Source organism: Sorex araneus, chromosome 7 (genome assembly GCF_027595985.1).
Source record: "Sorex araneus isolate mSorAra2 chromosome 7, mSorAra2.pri, whole genome shotgun sequence".
NCBI lineage: Eukaryota > Metazoa > Chordata > Mammalia > Eulipotyphla > Soricidae > Sorex > Sorex araneus.
The window spans coordinates 55,602,782-55,619,826 of NC_073308.1; the positions used below are offsets into that span (position 1 = coordinate 55,602,782).

Sequence of the window (17,045 nt, forward strand, 5' to 3'; positions counted from 1 at the left end):
GAAAGTACTCAGAGAAAAAATTGTAAAGGAAAATACCCAAGGCCAAATTATGTGTTTTGAAACTAAAAGTTTAACTGTAATTTCTCAACAAGATTATTAAATTAGAAAGGAAGCTTTCACTTACTTATCCTATTCCACATGTCAATGTATAGCTATCTTATGACTTTATCAAATAAACACATTTACTCTAAGTTGATACAAATATTAAAAAGAAGTTATTCTGGATTCATATCATTTTAGAAATCTTTCTTAGGAAATGAACAAAGTAAAATGAGTATACTTTCATTTTGAAATTCAAGTTTTGACTGTTAGACTCTAGTTTCTAGTAATACATTTTGTTTTTCACTTCTGTAAAATTTTTAGCTTCATTTTATTTTTCAAGTGTTATGTGAGCACTGTTATCTATGATACTTGTAGTAGTAGAGTTTCGTGCATACAACATTCCAACATCACAGCCTCCACCTAAGTGTCTATTTCCCACAACCATTTTATCAATGTCTTCCACTCCACACATTTCCCTGTCAAGATAAGTTCAGTTCCTCAGACCAATTCTCAATTTTTGTGGGAGCAACACCTGACAAGTGTTCGGGAGCCCATGAAGATGTCAGAGATTAAAACCATAGACTCCCATGTGCAGAGACACACTCTGGCCTCTGGGGTTATCTCCCCACACCAGCAATGAAAAAACTATGAAAAGTTTTCAAACATTTATCTAAATTATTACTTTAGTAACAAAAGTCATAATACTCTCATAATTTTTATAGCTGTGTTCCTAGTTAGCAACTAAAAGCACAAAGAATTAAATTTCTTCAATGTATTCAACTTTTATTCATTCAGCTAATTTTAACACTTAAAAGCTAAACCCCAAATAATGTAATTCAGTCTAATCAGTATTATCTATCTTTTATATCGTTAATCATAAGTATGTTGATCTGTTCTGCAGTACTCTACTCTAATAAGTATCCCTCTGTCAGTACTCCAATTCATGAAATATATGCTATCCCAAGATCATTTTTCCATTATTCTCTGACATGAGAGAAATTCTGCAATAACCCTGTTCTCATAATACAGCAGAGAATGTAGCTGCCTATTAGAAACTGAGTAACTTTTCTCCAGAACATTATTATTTTCTGCCTAAAAATCCCTTAATTCAGAATAAAGTGAATAACATGAATGTTTTATTCCCTGATACCTATAACTTACCTTAACACTATACTATAGTCTTTTATGTATATGACTATATAAAGCATAATACATACATTTTAATTAAATGCAACACAATACATAATGTATATACAACGTTTTTTGATAACGATAGTTAGATATTTGTGAAACACTAACTTCCCTTTTCTACAATGTTGTGAAAGGGAGTCTGGTACTGCCAGCAGGTGAACCCGTACCTGTGGGGTGAGTGCATCAGCAGCCTGATGGTGCCTTCAGACTTTCAGATACTTCCAAATTGCTGCTGTGCCTTTGGCCAGACCCTAACAACTTGGGGACAAGTTTACCAAGAAATTAAATGGCCAAAAGTTAAGTATGTGGGAGACACACCCATAAACCACCTCCGGCTCAGCTATATAAGCTCATTTATTGGTCTTATTTCAGAAACCCATACTCTCAACAGAGATCAAAAGATGCAGTTAGGGCTTGTCGCACAGAGGTAGGCGGGAACCTGTAACTGAGAGCTCCAGACCCACTTGGATCGGGACTGGGCCTCCTCCCCCTAGGCCCCCAGCCTTCCAGTAGCTTTACAGTCACACCCACAAACTGACCCCTGCACCATGTAATCTCATCAAAGGCCAAGACCCAGGACTGTAAACGAAAACTCCTGAAAGAGAGCACCACAGAATATCCTGACCCCGTGCCAAGCTGTCTTCACCAGGGTGCCCCAGAGGGGGGTGGGTGAGATACCTCCCAACCCACAGGGACCCAGCTCCGGCAGCCCAAAACCTCCACAACCCAAACACCGCCACACTCAAGGCTGCTCCCATAGGCTCAGGCCAAGCCTCACATGAGTGAAGTCCTATAGAACCCAGGTAATGCGGGACTTTGTGACCTTGGACTCTGGCTTCAATGGGACGAGGATCGGATATCCTCTCCCCACTTTCCCCAGTCTCCGGCGACCCAGGGGTCACGGCCATAAACCACCTCCTGCGGCGCCAGATAATCTCATCATCGTCTACTGTTCAGGTCACATGGCTGCTTCTCTTGAAAGGGAGAATAACATGAGGCCACCATAACAATGCCACCAGACTTCATGCCAGGCTGTTTCACACAGGGCACCACAGAGGGGGGTGAGTGAGAGCCCAGCAGCCAAAAACCTCCACAACCCAACTGCCGCCATGCTCAAGGCCGCTCCCCACGCACTTGGGCTGAGCCTCACATATGAATAAATATACTCCTGGACCATGCGGGCACGAACACAACATAAAACACTCCCTACTTATTCCCCATAAATACCACACCACATTTGATGGGGTTTAGATAGTAGGCAACAGACCATAGAGGGAAATATATACATATATGCATATATACATATTTTCAGATATACATATATGTATATACCAAAGCTCGCATCACCTAAACTTCAACAGCATGTTAGTAATATCCTGTTGAATGTTTTAACAGTTCCTGCCAAAATAGAGCAGTCTTCACACTGTTTCCTATATAAACTTTTTTGTAAGCATGTTCATCAATTCTTCATAACAGCAATATGAAATATATTATTTTGGTTGTGTTCTGGGATAGGGATTGGAGTTTGGGATGGAAACATTCCAAATTTGGTGGTGGGAAAGTGTAATAGTGGTGGGAATTGGTGTTTGAATATTGAATGTAATCAAACATTGTGAAGTTATAAATTAAAAAAAAAATTAAAGTAATGTGGAATTCATGCCCAATTCAATCAGCTTAATTAATGACTGAATAAATAGCAGTGTTCCTACATTATAAAAAATGTGAAAATACAAAATAAAACAAAAATGAGAAGAGCTATAACAAAAGCTCAGAAACCAGGGCTAGTGGGGATGTAAGAGAAGGGAGCCCTCATTACTGTTTGTGGAAATACAAATTGGTTCAATCTCTGTGGAAAATTGTTGGAGATTTCCTAGCAGATTAAACAGAACTATTGTATGATCCAGCAGTTATACACCTAGGTTAGGTATCTATCCCAAGAATACAGAAATAGTAAGTGGAAAAGAAACATGGACGTGAATGCTCAGAGTAGCACTATTTACAATAGCCAAGATCTGGAAATACTCCATTGACGGAGAGTATCATAGAGTTAGAGCAATGCTTGATGTGCACAAGGCACCAGGGTCAGTCCCCAGCACTGTGTGCCCGCTTACCCAAGAACCACCTAGGATAGCTGTGGGGGCTCCCAGCATAACTAAGCCAAACACTACAACTATCACATGCAAAATATTCCTTGGGAATGTCCCCCATATCTCTTAGAAGACTTTCCAGTTCCAAATATAGGTTGTGCTATATCTACACTATGGAATGTGCAACTTCAGGAAACAGTCGTCCTTCTTTTATTTGCTTGAAACTAGAGGGTGACATGCTAAAAGGATAAGTCAAAAGGAACGGACACGTAATAAACCATCTCCTTCAGAAACAAAGCAAGGAAAGAGGCAATGTTCAATGAAAAGAAACTTTTAGATTCTGACAACAGATCTGTAAGCATTGATGCTCACAGTGCTCTCAAGAGGGGAGCAGAAGAGCAGGGCTAGATGAACCATGTAGGAAGAGTTGAGCTTTGCCGCTGGCCTGCCTGTGGTAACACTGTAGCCCTAAAACCAAATCATTGACCCTCTTACCAAACATAAAGAAGAAGAAACAAAGCAAATATAAGGACCTTCTGCTAACAGAAGGACAGAGGTAACACACAGAGCATTATAAAAGAGCATACAAAGACTGAAAGATGAAGACAAAAAATGCGGACCCACTGAGGATTCTGGGACCCAAGGGGCGATGCTGTGCTGAGTTTGGGTTATTTCTTTCTGTCACCTAGATTCTGAATGTGTGGCTGAAGAATTAGAACTCACATAAGAGGTTGACTGAAATGCTTTCCGTACCCCTAAAGTGGACTTAGAGAAGATCAGAGAGAACTAGACTGTCTTTCCGCCCAGAGCAGCAAGCTACCCGTGCATATTGGATAAGCCAAAAACAGTAACAATAAGTCTCTCAATGAGAGACGTTACTGGTGCCCGCTCAAACAAATCGATGAGCAACAGGATGACAGTGACACATTAGGATACAATGAAAACATTAGTAAGCAGAGGAAATAAAAAACTACGAAGCTCCTATATGTTGCCTGTAAGAAATCCAGCTAAAATAAAACATGTTGGATGGGGGCAAAAAATGAAAAAGGGCCATGCTAAGTATATGCTTCTTTAAGGTCAGGTAATTGGACATGATGAAAATTATAGCCCTAAAGAGTTGAAGAAACAACCCACAAGATCACAACTAAGAATTTGCAGTTTGGGCTATCTGCTCAAAGAATGACTTCACCCAGAAACCAGAGTGGTGGACAGCATCTCATAAGAGCAGTTTGCTTGTTACATGTCTGAAATATCACAGGCAGCATCTTTGTCCAATATTCTAGGTCCACCTAGAAGTGGTGGTCAATGAACTGTGCAAAGTAAGAGGGGGTCGGAAGTGAGGTCAAGCAGGTAAAGCTTTCAAGGTGGTGGAAAGTGTGACCTACCAGACTTTGACATTTATCACACCTTGATCCACAGGAACAGTGTCCTGCTTTCCTTGTTCTTAGGCACAGAGTGTGAGTGAGAATCCCTCTAGGATGAGTGGACAACTGTCTCTGTTGCTCCACGATCAGTTGGGATGTGTGTCTCAAGGCACTGCTAAGATCCTGAAGTCAGTGACAATCCAAGGTATAGGATGAACCTTTTCCAGTGCACTGCTAGCTATTCACCACTGGGCTTGGTTAACCAGGGCTATTGTTTCCTTGTGGGCAAATTGATTTATAAATTCTGTTAGAGTATCCCTAAAGTAGGTGGCACCACCAGCTGCTTCCAGTGCTGGAAAGATACAGGGGTAGCAGGTAGTGAAAATAACATGGAGAAACTGCCGAGAGCTTTATTCACTTAAAGAAGCTGGGCCCTATGGAATATTCTCCAGAAATTGGTAAGGTGCTGATATTTTTAATTGTTTATTTAATGTTTTGAATACTTTGTATTTATTTTTGTAAAATTTCTTCCTTTCACTTTTTTTTCTTTCTGGGTCACACCCAGCAATGCACAGGAATTACTACTAGCAGTGCTCGGAGGACCATATGAGATGCTGGGACTCAAACCCGGTTCGGGAGCCTTACCCACTGTGCTACTGCTCCAGACCCCCATTTTTGTAAAAGTATGTTGTAATTAGTTCCTTTTCTTTGGTGATAGAAAAAAAAAAGATTGTCACCAATTCTACCCATATATACCTGACACCACAGAGGAAATGGGGAAAAATCATCTCATTAGATCATTTGATTCTTTTTTTTTCTTTTGGGGTCACACCTGGTGATGCTCGGGGGCTACTCCTGGCTTTGCACTCAAATATCATGACTGGAAGAGCTCAGGGGACCATGTGGGATGCTAGGAATCAAAACCTGGTCAGCCACATGCAAAGCAAATGCCCTACCTGCTGTGCTATCACTCCAGCCCCAGGGTCATTTGATTCTTACCTGCAAAGTGCTAATGTGGACCGGTGACCCTGTGCCATTCACGGTATTCTTCTTGGCAGCAGCTCCCCCTTTCCCATCGGCTTGCTCAGCCTTAGCAATTCTGGCCTTTTCTGCTTCAACTCGTTTGGGATTATTCAACATCACTTGGACAACAGCATACTCCACCAGTGAAGCAAACCCAAAGAGAAGGCAAGCGATGAGCCACACGTCCAGGGCCTTCACGTAGGACACTTTGGGAAGCTCAGCTGCCAGCGTTGTGCACTCTGAGGCCAAGCTGAGTACCGAGAAGATACCTACAGAAATAGATAGAGGAATTAAAACTACTTTTTAATCTGCCTGAATTTTCTGCAAATGTTTTCCTTGACTAAATCCTTCACTTTTCCAGTAACTTTGCAGTGGGCTCTAAAAACTCATTAGGATTCTTAAAAACACAAAGGGTAGGAGAAATTATACAGCTATAGATTTTCCTGTTTAGGATGACTGTGGCCAGGGATGTTGTAAATATTTAAACTTCAAGCTTAAACTTAACATTACACTGATATTTAAAACAGAAGTTGAAGCCAATGTGCAAAAAACGGAAACCAATTTGGATCTGATGCAAATATTAAAGACGGAAAATGAGTTCTACAGTATCTTAAAGAAGCTGTGAGTCCTGATAAGAGACGAGCTTAACTCAGTTTTTAGCTTCATGTTTAATAGCTATGTTGTACAGCATAGTTTTGTCCTATTGAAACAAAATCAGAGAAAATACAAGGCAATTTTCTGGCAAGGTTTGTAATAGAATATTCAATTAGGAAAGGCAAAGAAACAAGTGATTACAGCTTTTCAAAGAAAGATAACCTTCTGTTATATGTTAAGTTTAACTGTGTAGGAAAAGCTAACTACTTATACACCATTTTAAACCTAGAAACTATAAATTCCAATCGAAGAATTGCAATCATTGATCTCTTTCACTTATCATGCTCCCAATTCTTCTCTCTGTCTTTCTACCTTCTTCCACATTTTCATAAGAAGGAAGGAGAAACTTGAATCACTGGCCCAATCAGGGACACTCTGGCTTGGAAAGAATTTTGGGACAGAATCCAGATCAGCAGTAGAATGCAAGCTTCATTGTAAGCCAGAGCCCAGGAGCCAAAAAACAAAACCAGCAAAAAAAAAACCAAGGAAATAAAAACAAGAATTCTGTCATCTAGCCAGCACCTGCGACAGGAACTACAAGAAGGATCCCATACTTTGCCAGAGGATTCTCACATTGTCTTGTCTCTGAGTTCACAAACTAGATTCACTTGTCTCTTCCTAAATATGACCATCTCTGTGAATTAATGAATGATTATCCTAATTTCTAAAGGTGTGTCTGTGTGTTTGGCTCTCTTTTCCCTTCCCTTGAAATAGAAACACTATATTACTACTAACACTCAATGAAAACACTGAAAAAAATAGATTTTAGTTGCATCAACTTCTGGGAGTTGTCAGATGTTGATTAAAGTGTTCAAGAACAAACTATACTAGAAGGGCTTTTAGAAAAAAAATAATGACTTCTACAGACAAAACCAATATTACTGAGATCCATAAAGACTTGATAAGCACCTAATTTACTATAGCAATCATTATTCTTAGTCCGTAGGAAAGCAAAGAACTCATTTATAGGACTGTATTTTAAAAAGTTAATATGGGTCTTTTCTAAGTTGGAAGTGGAAAGTAACATAAAAATTCAAGATGTTCTCAATTATTGCTCTAGCTATAGTTAATTATACCTCTGGGCATTAATTTGGCAAACTACTTTTCCAAGAAAATTTTTCTATTTTTCATAAAAACTGTTATGTGCTAAGCTAACAACCAAAATCAAGTCTTATTTAATTCTTTGGTACAAATTATATTGACACTATTCTCTATAATTCCATAGCACTTTATGCTCATCAACAAAGCAGAATGTATCATATTATAGTAAATTGACCTGAATTTCTTTTTCAGCATATTAGGAACTGAAATTATGACAAAATTGAGGATATTATCAAATTAGAGAAGCTTTCTTGGGAATGCTATTGAAATTTTTCACTTTATTAGGTAGGAAATATTTTTAAAAATTAAATTTTGGAGAAGTAAATGGTTTTGTTGAAGTGTTTAAGTAAACTCTGATAGGAGTGTACAAAGTGGTTTGAGAAAAAAAGTAGTAGTTGCAGAAATAAAGAATGAGGAAATGAAGATTAGGCTCAATATCAAAACATTTTACAGAAATTCTTTTAAAAGATTTGGTTACTGACTTAAATGAAATGAAGGATTGAGGTTGAGCAGAATGAATAAAATAAAAGTGAAAGATGGGAAGAATAGACTAACCAAATAAATGATGGTGGTATGAAAACAGAGTTAAATTAGATAAAAGGCAAGAAATGGAACTGAGCATAGTGAATTTTATCAGCCAGTGTCATTTGGAAAGAAGTCACTCTGAAATGGTTATTTGGAAGCAAAGATGCTCCTTTAGGGTGTAAGAAGTAGGGAACACAAGGGAACAACTTTAGAAGAAGGGATATGACATTAATGAAATTTGCAGGGGAGAGTGAAAGCATGCTACTGGTCATTAAGTTAGAAGTTATAGTTGTCAATTCTGTTAAAATGATCATCTCTAAGGCAGAAGAATATAAATGAAGATAAAGAATGTAAATTCCAATATGGACCTACTCTTCAGAAAAATATATAAAAACAAAACAAATATTTGCTTTTATTCTAAAACAAGACATCTGATCTATGTATTTCTTTAAACAGATATTTTAGCACTGTTGCTGGGGGAGGGGTTGTTTGTTTGTTTAGGGGCCATACCTGGCGGTGCTCAGGGCTTACTCCTGGCTCTGCACCTGGGAATCTCTCCTTGTGGGCTCGGATGACCATATGGGATACCTTTGATTAAAACCTGCTTGGCCTCATGGAAGCCAAGCCCCCTACTGGTTGTACTGTTGTTCCAGCCCTTATCTTAATATAGCTTTCAAATGAAACGACTTCATTGTTGAATAATGCATAATAAAGTTGCTTGAATGTCAATTAATGAAATAAAAGACATAAAAACCCATCATTCATGAAAAGTGTGGTTTTATTATTCTAATATATGTTTTTATAAACTTTCCACATTTAGTGGAATTTGTCTTTAATAATTATCAGGACTTCTTGGTATACTCCTAAAATATATTTTTAATATCATGATTTGTCCAATTTTTTATTTCATGGTATAAAAATGAATTCTGCAAATTTTAAATCTGGGCAAAAGTTATAAAATTGCTGCTGATCCTTACAAATGGTAGAATGTCATAAAACTGATATCACTTCTTACAATTGATATCAACTCTTACAATTCGTACAAATGAAATGTTGGGTAAGTGTAAATTTCTATTTAAACCTTCTTGTGCAGCCAAACTGAAAGGGTAAACTCAGAAGAGACAAAATAATTAACAGCATAGACTCTGGAAGCCATGTACTGATTGCTAAAGGCAAAATGACAAAGAAGACAAAAGAGCTGAGAAAAGCTGTAGGAAAGAAACATATGCCATTTGCCATTAACAAGCAACAGAAACCAAATTAGAAAGCAGTTGTGAGTATACAGATGCTAACCACTACCTAAACTCCAAGTGATTTTTAACTCACACTGAAGTAAACTATTTGCCACGATCAACCTCTCTCTCTCAGTTAATTTCATTCAATAAAATATTTTGCTTTTTATTTTGCTTCACAAAAAAGAAAATAAAATACAGATTAATGAAAATTAAAATTAATTTAATTTTAATTTAATTAATTTAATTTAAAACTACTAAACTCGGGGCTGGAGCAATAGCACAGCAGGTAGGGCATTTGCTTGCACCCAGCCAACCCGGATTCAATTCCCAGCATCCCATAAGGTCCCCTGAGCACCGCTGATTCCTGAATGCAGAGCTAGGAGTCACTCCTGTGCATCACCGGGTGTGACCCAAAAATTAAAAAAAAACAAACCTAGTAATCTGCTAACATGGATTCTTTTCATAATGGTATAATTTCAAAGAAAGTTAAGGGAATATAAAAATATTCTAAATTAAATAATTCCCCCCAAATTATTATTTTTTTGAAATACCAGTTTGGGGAGATTGCAGATAGATAGGGGGGCCTAGCAAGAAGATTTTGGGACAAAAAAAATAAGAAAAAATTGCCCAGCCCTAAAGTAGCCCAAAGATATAAAGGCCACAATAAGTTAAGTCCTGAGTTCTTTTGAGAATGAGAACCTTATCACCACCCAGAAGCAGAAAGTGAGGCTTTGCCCAGAGAAAGCAGACCCTAACAAAAGGAGGATCTAAGGTCACAGAAAGAATAGGAAAGTCCATCCAACAGGACAAGGCTTTCCCCGAGGCAATGCCCAGACTAACTTTCACCTGGTAGTGAGCTTCAGACTGGGACAATTTGAAGAACTGTATGATCTCCTCTCAAAAACCATTTCTGCCCCTCTGAGGAAGCACAAGTGTTTCCCCTAAGACAGGGAACTCCTTCTTTCCCTCTCTCTCCCTCCCCTCCTCCCTCTCCCCCATCACTCTCTCTTTCTCCCTCTCTTCCTCTCCCTCTCCCCTCCCCCTTCCCCACTCTCTCCCACCTCTCTCTCCCTCTCTCCCCCTCCCCTCCTCTTTTCCCTCTCTCCCTCCCTCTCTCTCCTCCCTCCCTCTCTCCTTCCTCTCTCTCTCTCTTTCTCTCTCTCTCCTCCCTACCTTCCTCCCTCCTCTCTCCTCCCTCCTTCCCTCCTTCTTCTCTCTCCACCTCTCTCTCTCCTCCCTCCCTCTGTCTCCTCCCTCCCTCCCTCTCTCCTCCCTCCCTCCCTCCCTCCCTTCCTCCCTCCCTCGCTCTCTTCTCCCTCTCTCCCTCTCTCCCTCTCTCTCTCCCTCTCTCTCTCTCTCTCTCTCTCTCTCTCTCTCTCTCTCTCTTTCTCTCTCTCTCTCTCTCTCTAACCCTCCCCAATCCCCCCTCCTCACCTTCTCCTGCAGGTAAGGGAAAGCAGTGCATCTGGAATGGCTGTGTGAAGACTAAGACTGTAAAGAGCAATTCTTTTCTCAGGCCTGAATCCAGGGCTCCCCAGAAACTGGGGTGCTAGGGACCCTTTCCAAGGCTAGACAACACAGGTGGCTTTCGAAGCAGCTTGGTGACTGCCTGGAGGGGCTGGTGGGACGTGAACTTAAGTGCCATGTAAGGGCTTGAAGCCAACTTTCCCAGCCCTGACCGGGATCTGGCCTTTCCCAAGTCTGAGGTATAAAGAGAGAGGGAACCGCTGTTTTCCCCAGGCCTTTGCTCCCCACTTTACTAGCCACCTGCAAAGTGATCTTTCTTTTGATCTCCCCTTTGATTTAAATTTGAAATGAGGTTTTTCTCCTTTGAGATAATAAAAACCTATGCCTTAATAGTCTGAAATTAACAATCTGATTTCTTGGGAACAATTCAGAAAGAAAATAGAAAGAGTCGTGAGTCTAATTACTGTTAACTGAAAATTTAACAATTTAATGGCAGTAATATAATCTCACTTTTCTATGAAAGCATGCAGTACATTCTTGCCAGAAGTAAGCATCAGTCATATTCCAGTACTTAGGAAAACTCTGAATTTTCAAAAATCAAACTATTTGTATGCAATTCTAAAGAATGCATGAATCAGAAAGAAATAACAAGGAACTTAGTCTTTTCATTTTGAAGATAAAAAAATATGTTATGTTTCTGGAAGAAAAAAATACATTATATTAAAGTGTACACATTGCAGCTAACGCAGTACTTAAGGTAGTGTAATGCCAAATGACCACATTTGGAAAGAAGAAAAACCTAAAAACAGCAATTTGAACTTCCAGGATAAGATAAAAAACAAAAAAATTCCCTCCCACATGGCCCTCCAGGATTCGATCCTCAGCACTACATGTGACCCTTTGAGAGCACCAGGAATGATCCCTGAACACAGAGCTGGAGTTAGCCATGAGCATTGGGAGTGTGGTCGCCAAACAAAACCAACAAATAAATAAAATCATTGAAAAAAAAAACAAATGAAAATAACAATAATATCAAATCTGATGGCTTGGAAATAGCAACAACAAAAATGTCTTTAGCTATAAGATTAATGGAAAAAGACCACAAAATTTAACAATATATGGAATGCAAATTGGAAAATCACCCATTCCAATTATTCAGAGATATGAGGAGAGTAATAACAACTTCCTTAGTTCACTTAACATCTAGAAATCCACTGGAATAGCTGACCAACAGAAGAGGCCCACATTTTGTTGGTAAGATCCTTGGGGAGAGAAAAACAAAGGAAAGACTGAAAGTTCCCACTCTGAAGAAGTCATTCCTTGTCCGGCTGGAATGTGCTTTGTTTGCCACTGCAAGATGGCAAAACATCGGGTTTTGCCTTGGGTCGGCCACATGAAAGGCAAATGCCCTACGCGCTTGCCTTGCATGCAGCTGAACCAGATTCGATTCCTCCGCCCCTCTTGGAGAGCCGGGCAAACTACCGAGAGTATCCTGCCTGCAGGGGCAGAGCCTGGCAAGCTACCTGTGGAAATTCAAGGTGTTGAAAAGAAATGGCTTATCTCACAAACCTACCATTTTGCATCTGGTCTTTTGTGGGCATTTGTTGATTCCTGAGAGCAACCGCTTTATCTGAGCAAGGATGTCTCTCTCTGTCTTTTCTAGATCATCTGTCCTTTCCCATCTTTGAAGGACAGTTGTTTGAGAGCTTAACACCCAGCTACGTGCTCAGGGATCACTCCCGGCAGTCCCCGTGCTATCCGGTGTGGTGCTAGAAGTCAAACTCGGTCAGCTGCATGGAGATGGAGTACTTATGTCCTCTATAGATCTAGACCTTATGGCCCTCTCTCTTATTTATTTTTTTTGGGGGGGAGAGGTGCGTTGGTGTTGGGAGAAGTGTTCGCAACCTGTGCTGAGGATTTCCAGCAGAGCTCACTAGCAATTCTTGGCCAAGAGGGCCGTTGGTTCAGTGCAAAGCTCCAGGATACTGAGCTGCTTGGACTCTGTGGTACTGGTGCCTTCAGGGTCTCATGTGGAGGTGCTCAAGAACCTCCAGGGCTGCACCTGATGATGCTCACAGCCCTATAACTCTCTGGCAATCAAAGCCAGGTCTCACACATGCTATGTATATCACTGTATCATCTCCAGGCCCCTCCTTGCACACTTTTTGCTTGTTAGTTTTCTTGTTGGTCACACACAGCGGTGCTAAGAGTCTACTACTGGCTCTCTGCTGAGAGATGATCCCGGGGCCTGGGGCGGGGGGGCGGCACATGAAGTTCTACAGATTATATAGGGATCACCTGCATGAAAGGCAAACACTTACCCCTACATGATCTCTCCAGTCCTTTGATTCTACTTTCTGAAATCCTGTATATAACACATACACATTTCTATACTTGTACATATTTCCATATATATATTTCTATATTTCTATATCTATATTTGGTTTGTTTCATTTGGGGGCGACACTTGGCATGCACAGGGACTATTGTGCTCATTTTGACCCTGGTCTGCCTTGGGAGAATTGAACTGGGGATGGCCATAGACAAAGTCAGTACTTTATCTCCTGTCCTATCTCTCTTGGACTCTTAAATCATGTTAATCTTGAAATATCCATGTTCTATTTACTAACACCTCCACTTCTACACCCTGACCCATACCATGATTTTTTTTCAGCTAAGTTGTTAAAATTTCAACCTGCTTCCCTTCCTTGAGCCTCATTCCATCTCATTCTGCTCTACAAGCTAAGTAGATAAAGATAAATTGTGAAAACGTAAATGAAATCATGGTCACAAGCTCTCATGGGCATCCCAGTTCACTGGAACTATAGAAGAGCCAAATTCATTAGAAACCTCACCATTGTTATATTTCTGAACTTATCAGATAATTCTTTTTTTTTTTTTTTTGCTTTTTGGGTCACACCCGGCAATGCACAGGGGTCATTCCTGGCTCATGCACTCAGGAATTACCCCTGGCAGTGCTAGGGGACCATATGGGATGCTGGGATTCGAACCTGGGTTGGCCGCGTGCAAGGCAAACACCCTACCCGCTGTGCTATCACTCCAGCCCCTTATCTACTAATTCTTAATTCCGTGTCTTCCAAGGATAATACAAATTCATTGAGACTAAAAACTTTTCTTGTTTATATTTTGTGTGATCTCCTGGATATAGCCATATAACCAAAACAACAACAGAAAACATGAGTTCTAAGTGGCAACTGCTGAAACTCTGTAATGTGTCTGTTGAGTTGACAGTAGGGGACTGGGATGGGGAAGGAATCTCGGAACACTGCTGGAGGGAAGTTGACACTGGTGGAGCGATTGGTGTTGATGTGTTGTATGCCTAAAATTCAACTATCAGAAACTTTGTAAATCATGGCTCTTTAATAAAAAAGAATTAAGTTTGTCATGGTCATTGGGTAGTAAACATATCAAATCAGGGGCTGGGATGATAGTTCAGTGGGTAGAGCATTTGCCTTGCATACAGCTGACCTAATTTCAACCCATGGCATCCCGTATGGTCCCTCGTGCACCACCAGGAATGATTCCTGAGTGCAGAACCACAAGTAAGACCTGAGCACAGGTGGGTAAGGCTGGAATGTAGGGGAAAAGACCACCGTGTTTCAATGGGATTATGAATGAATTTATTTTATTATATATGAAACTTTTTATGAACTAATTATATCTACCTCTTTGAACATGTATGTGTACTACATTTTTAACTAAATCAAAATTTATAAAATTAGTTTTAAACTATAAAATAGTGCTACATAAATGACGTCTATTAGGTCTTGTCATTTTGTTTCCTTATTTGATGGTCACACCTGGTGGTGCTCAGAATTGACTCCTGGCTCTGTGCTGGGGATAATTTATAGTGGGCTTAGGGGACCATGTGACCATGTGGGATGCTAAGATAAAACTGGGTCAGCTGCATGTGAGGAGTGTACTGTCGTCCCATCTCCTGGTATAAGGGGCCTTGAATGACTGTATTCATTCTTTTCAATCGTTCAAGTCACCCTTGGAAATGTTTCTACCCTATTCACATATCAAGAGAGTGTGTAAGAAAGGGTGAGATATATTTTTCAACTTGTAGAGTTAGTAAACATACAACAAATGTTCAAACCCAGGTTCTACTCTTGTTACTTTAAAAAAAAAGTATTTGGGCCATGCCTGGAAGTGTTCAGGTCTTACTCCAGGTCTGAACTCAAGGATAACTCCCGGCAGTGCTCAAAGGACCATATGGGGTGCCTGGGATCAAAACTGGGTCTGCCACATGCAATGCAATTGCCCTATCCACTGTACTACTGCTCTGGCTCCTAATGACTGATTTTTAAATGATTAATCAATTCTGCTCCTTACAACAGGTCGATCTGACCCTAAGTGACAGTTCATGAACTCATATTAGAAATCTTTATGTTGATGAGAATTTATAGTGTAAATTCCTTCAAGGACAAGTCAGGACTGAGATGTCTTCTATGTATTATTAAATATTGGACTGTCCAATTTATATTGCTGCATGAGAGTAAATACTTCTAATTAATAATCAAACAAAAAAAATTATCTGGGGAAAATGAATATTTTCACAAGTCTAAGAATTTTAATCTAGATTTTGGTGTTTAATTCCCAGAATATATGCTATAGAGTTAGGTCTCATTTCCTAAATGAATTAATATATTAATTATCACTATATTCATAGAGAATATGTAGCATCAATGATGACATTGTGTGTGTTCTAATTGTTAAGATATAGATTTTGTCTTTGTGGTTGTTATTAAAAGTGAACCAGTGCATTTATTTATTATTCAGATAAAATTGTCATTTTCATTGCTTCTTTTATGCTTCCCTGTTTATAAAAATCTGTATTTCATTTAATTCCTCCAATAAGCCAGAGGGGAGATTTGTATAAGACCTTTTCAATAAATGAAAAAACTGAAATGCTATAACCAGTCATTCACCAAGAGGTCAGATTTATCACTGCCTTATGTATATCAGTTCCAGGTGGTATTCAAAACACACACACACACACACACACACACACACACACACACACACACTCTCTCTCTCACTCACATGAACAAGCACACAGTAATGAAAAAAATTAAAGTGCTCTAAGTAAAATGAGTTGTCATAATGTCCTTATTTTGAATTTTACTCACTTTCTCCAAGAAAAGGATTTGTGGTTATTTTCCAAGCAAAGACTTAGGCCAACTCAGATGCAGTTTTCACATCTGGCTAATGATGTTTCTATGCCACAGTCTATAAAAATACAACAAACTGGAAAGCCTAGCTCACCAGCCCTTATTTGTCCAAGTCACTACTGATGATATAGCCTACAAAACTTATATTTAAAAAAATGATGGTGTTACTTTAAGAAATATAAATCCTATGATATCTTCCCTAATTAAGTGCTTTAGGACATAATATTAATATTTAACCAAAGTAATTGTTTGATTTCAATGTTGATACTATTTAGGAATTTAGTCATTTGGTTTTCTTGGAAAAAACTAGTTAACAATTTTTTTCTGGCAATCCAAGTAGAAAAGATCATCTTAAAACAACCAGGAACAATAAAAGAAAACTGCAGTGTAACATATAGGACAAACATGCTGAGGGAATCTAGTGCACTGTCAGATTTTTTGAGGTCAGTCTCAAACAAAAGGAAAGAGATTACATTGAATTCAACAGCTCATTGTTTTGATCCAGTGAGTTCATGAAGACATTACTCATTTATGACAAGAGAGAGAAGCAAGGAATTCTTTACCCAGGGGTACTCTGGCTGCGCTGGCATCTGGGTTGATCCAGAAAGAAAGCCAGGAGAGAACCACGATGAGGAGGGTCGGGGCGTAGACACCCATCATGTAAAACCCGACCTGCCTCCTGAGAGTGAAGATGACCTCCACACACGTGTAGTAGCCTGGCAGAAACAAACACAGTACAGGTATGAGGTTCTCTCCCAAAGGCAAGTTCAAAAACCAGTTATGGGCCCTGTGAAGTGTTTCACATCTATTGGAAGCAGTTCCTCAAAGGCAACTTGACACCGAAAACTTTTCTTTAAATATATCTAATTTATGGGCTCGCAAAGGATGACATTATGGGCCCTGCCTCACTTGACCTTTCACAGCTTCATTATGACATTGAGAAATAGGTACCACATGCTGCTCCACTGTGGCAGTGTCTCAGCTTTTAAGTCTTTGTTCAGAGACTCGACATCGGACTTCAACTTTTCATTACCCACACAGGTACTCGCAGAGTCAATGGTCTCAGGGAGTCACAAGGAGAGCAGTAAATCAAAGTAGAACCAGCCTTATAAAAGAAACATTCCTAGACTCTGCATTGTCTGATACAATTGTTTGGCACTA

General features: G+C 39.6%; 1 protein-coding gene across 1 annotated transcript in view; it reads right to left on the reverse strand.

The window, feature by feature from the left end:
* Window positions 1–17,045, reverse strand: part of GLRB (glycine receptor beta) — a 72,107-nt gene that overhangs the window by 7,176 nt on the left and 47,886 nt on the right. The window contains exons 8-9 of the mRNA XM_055144796.1: window positions 16,448–16,600; window positions 5,684–5,976 (exon numbers count right to left, since the gene is read on the reverse strand). Of these exons, the coding sequence (XP_055000771.1) occupies window positions 5,684–5,976; window positions 16,448–16,600 (446 nt within the window). The remainder of the gene's footprint in view (window positions 1–5,683; window positions 5,977–16,447; window positions 16,601–17,045) is intronic.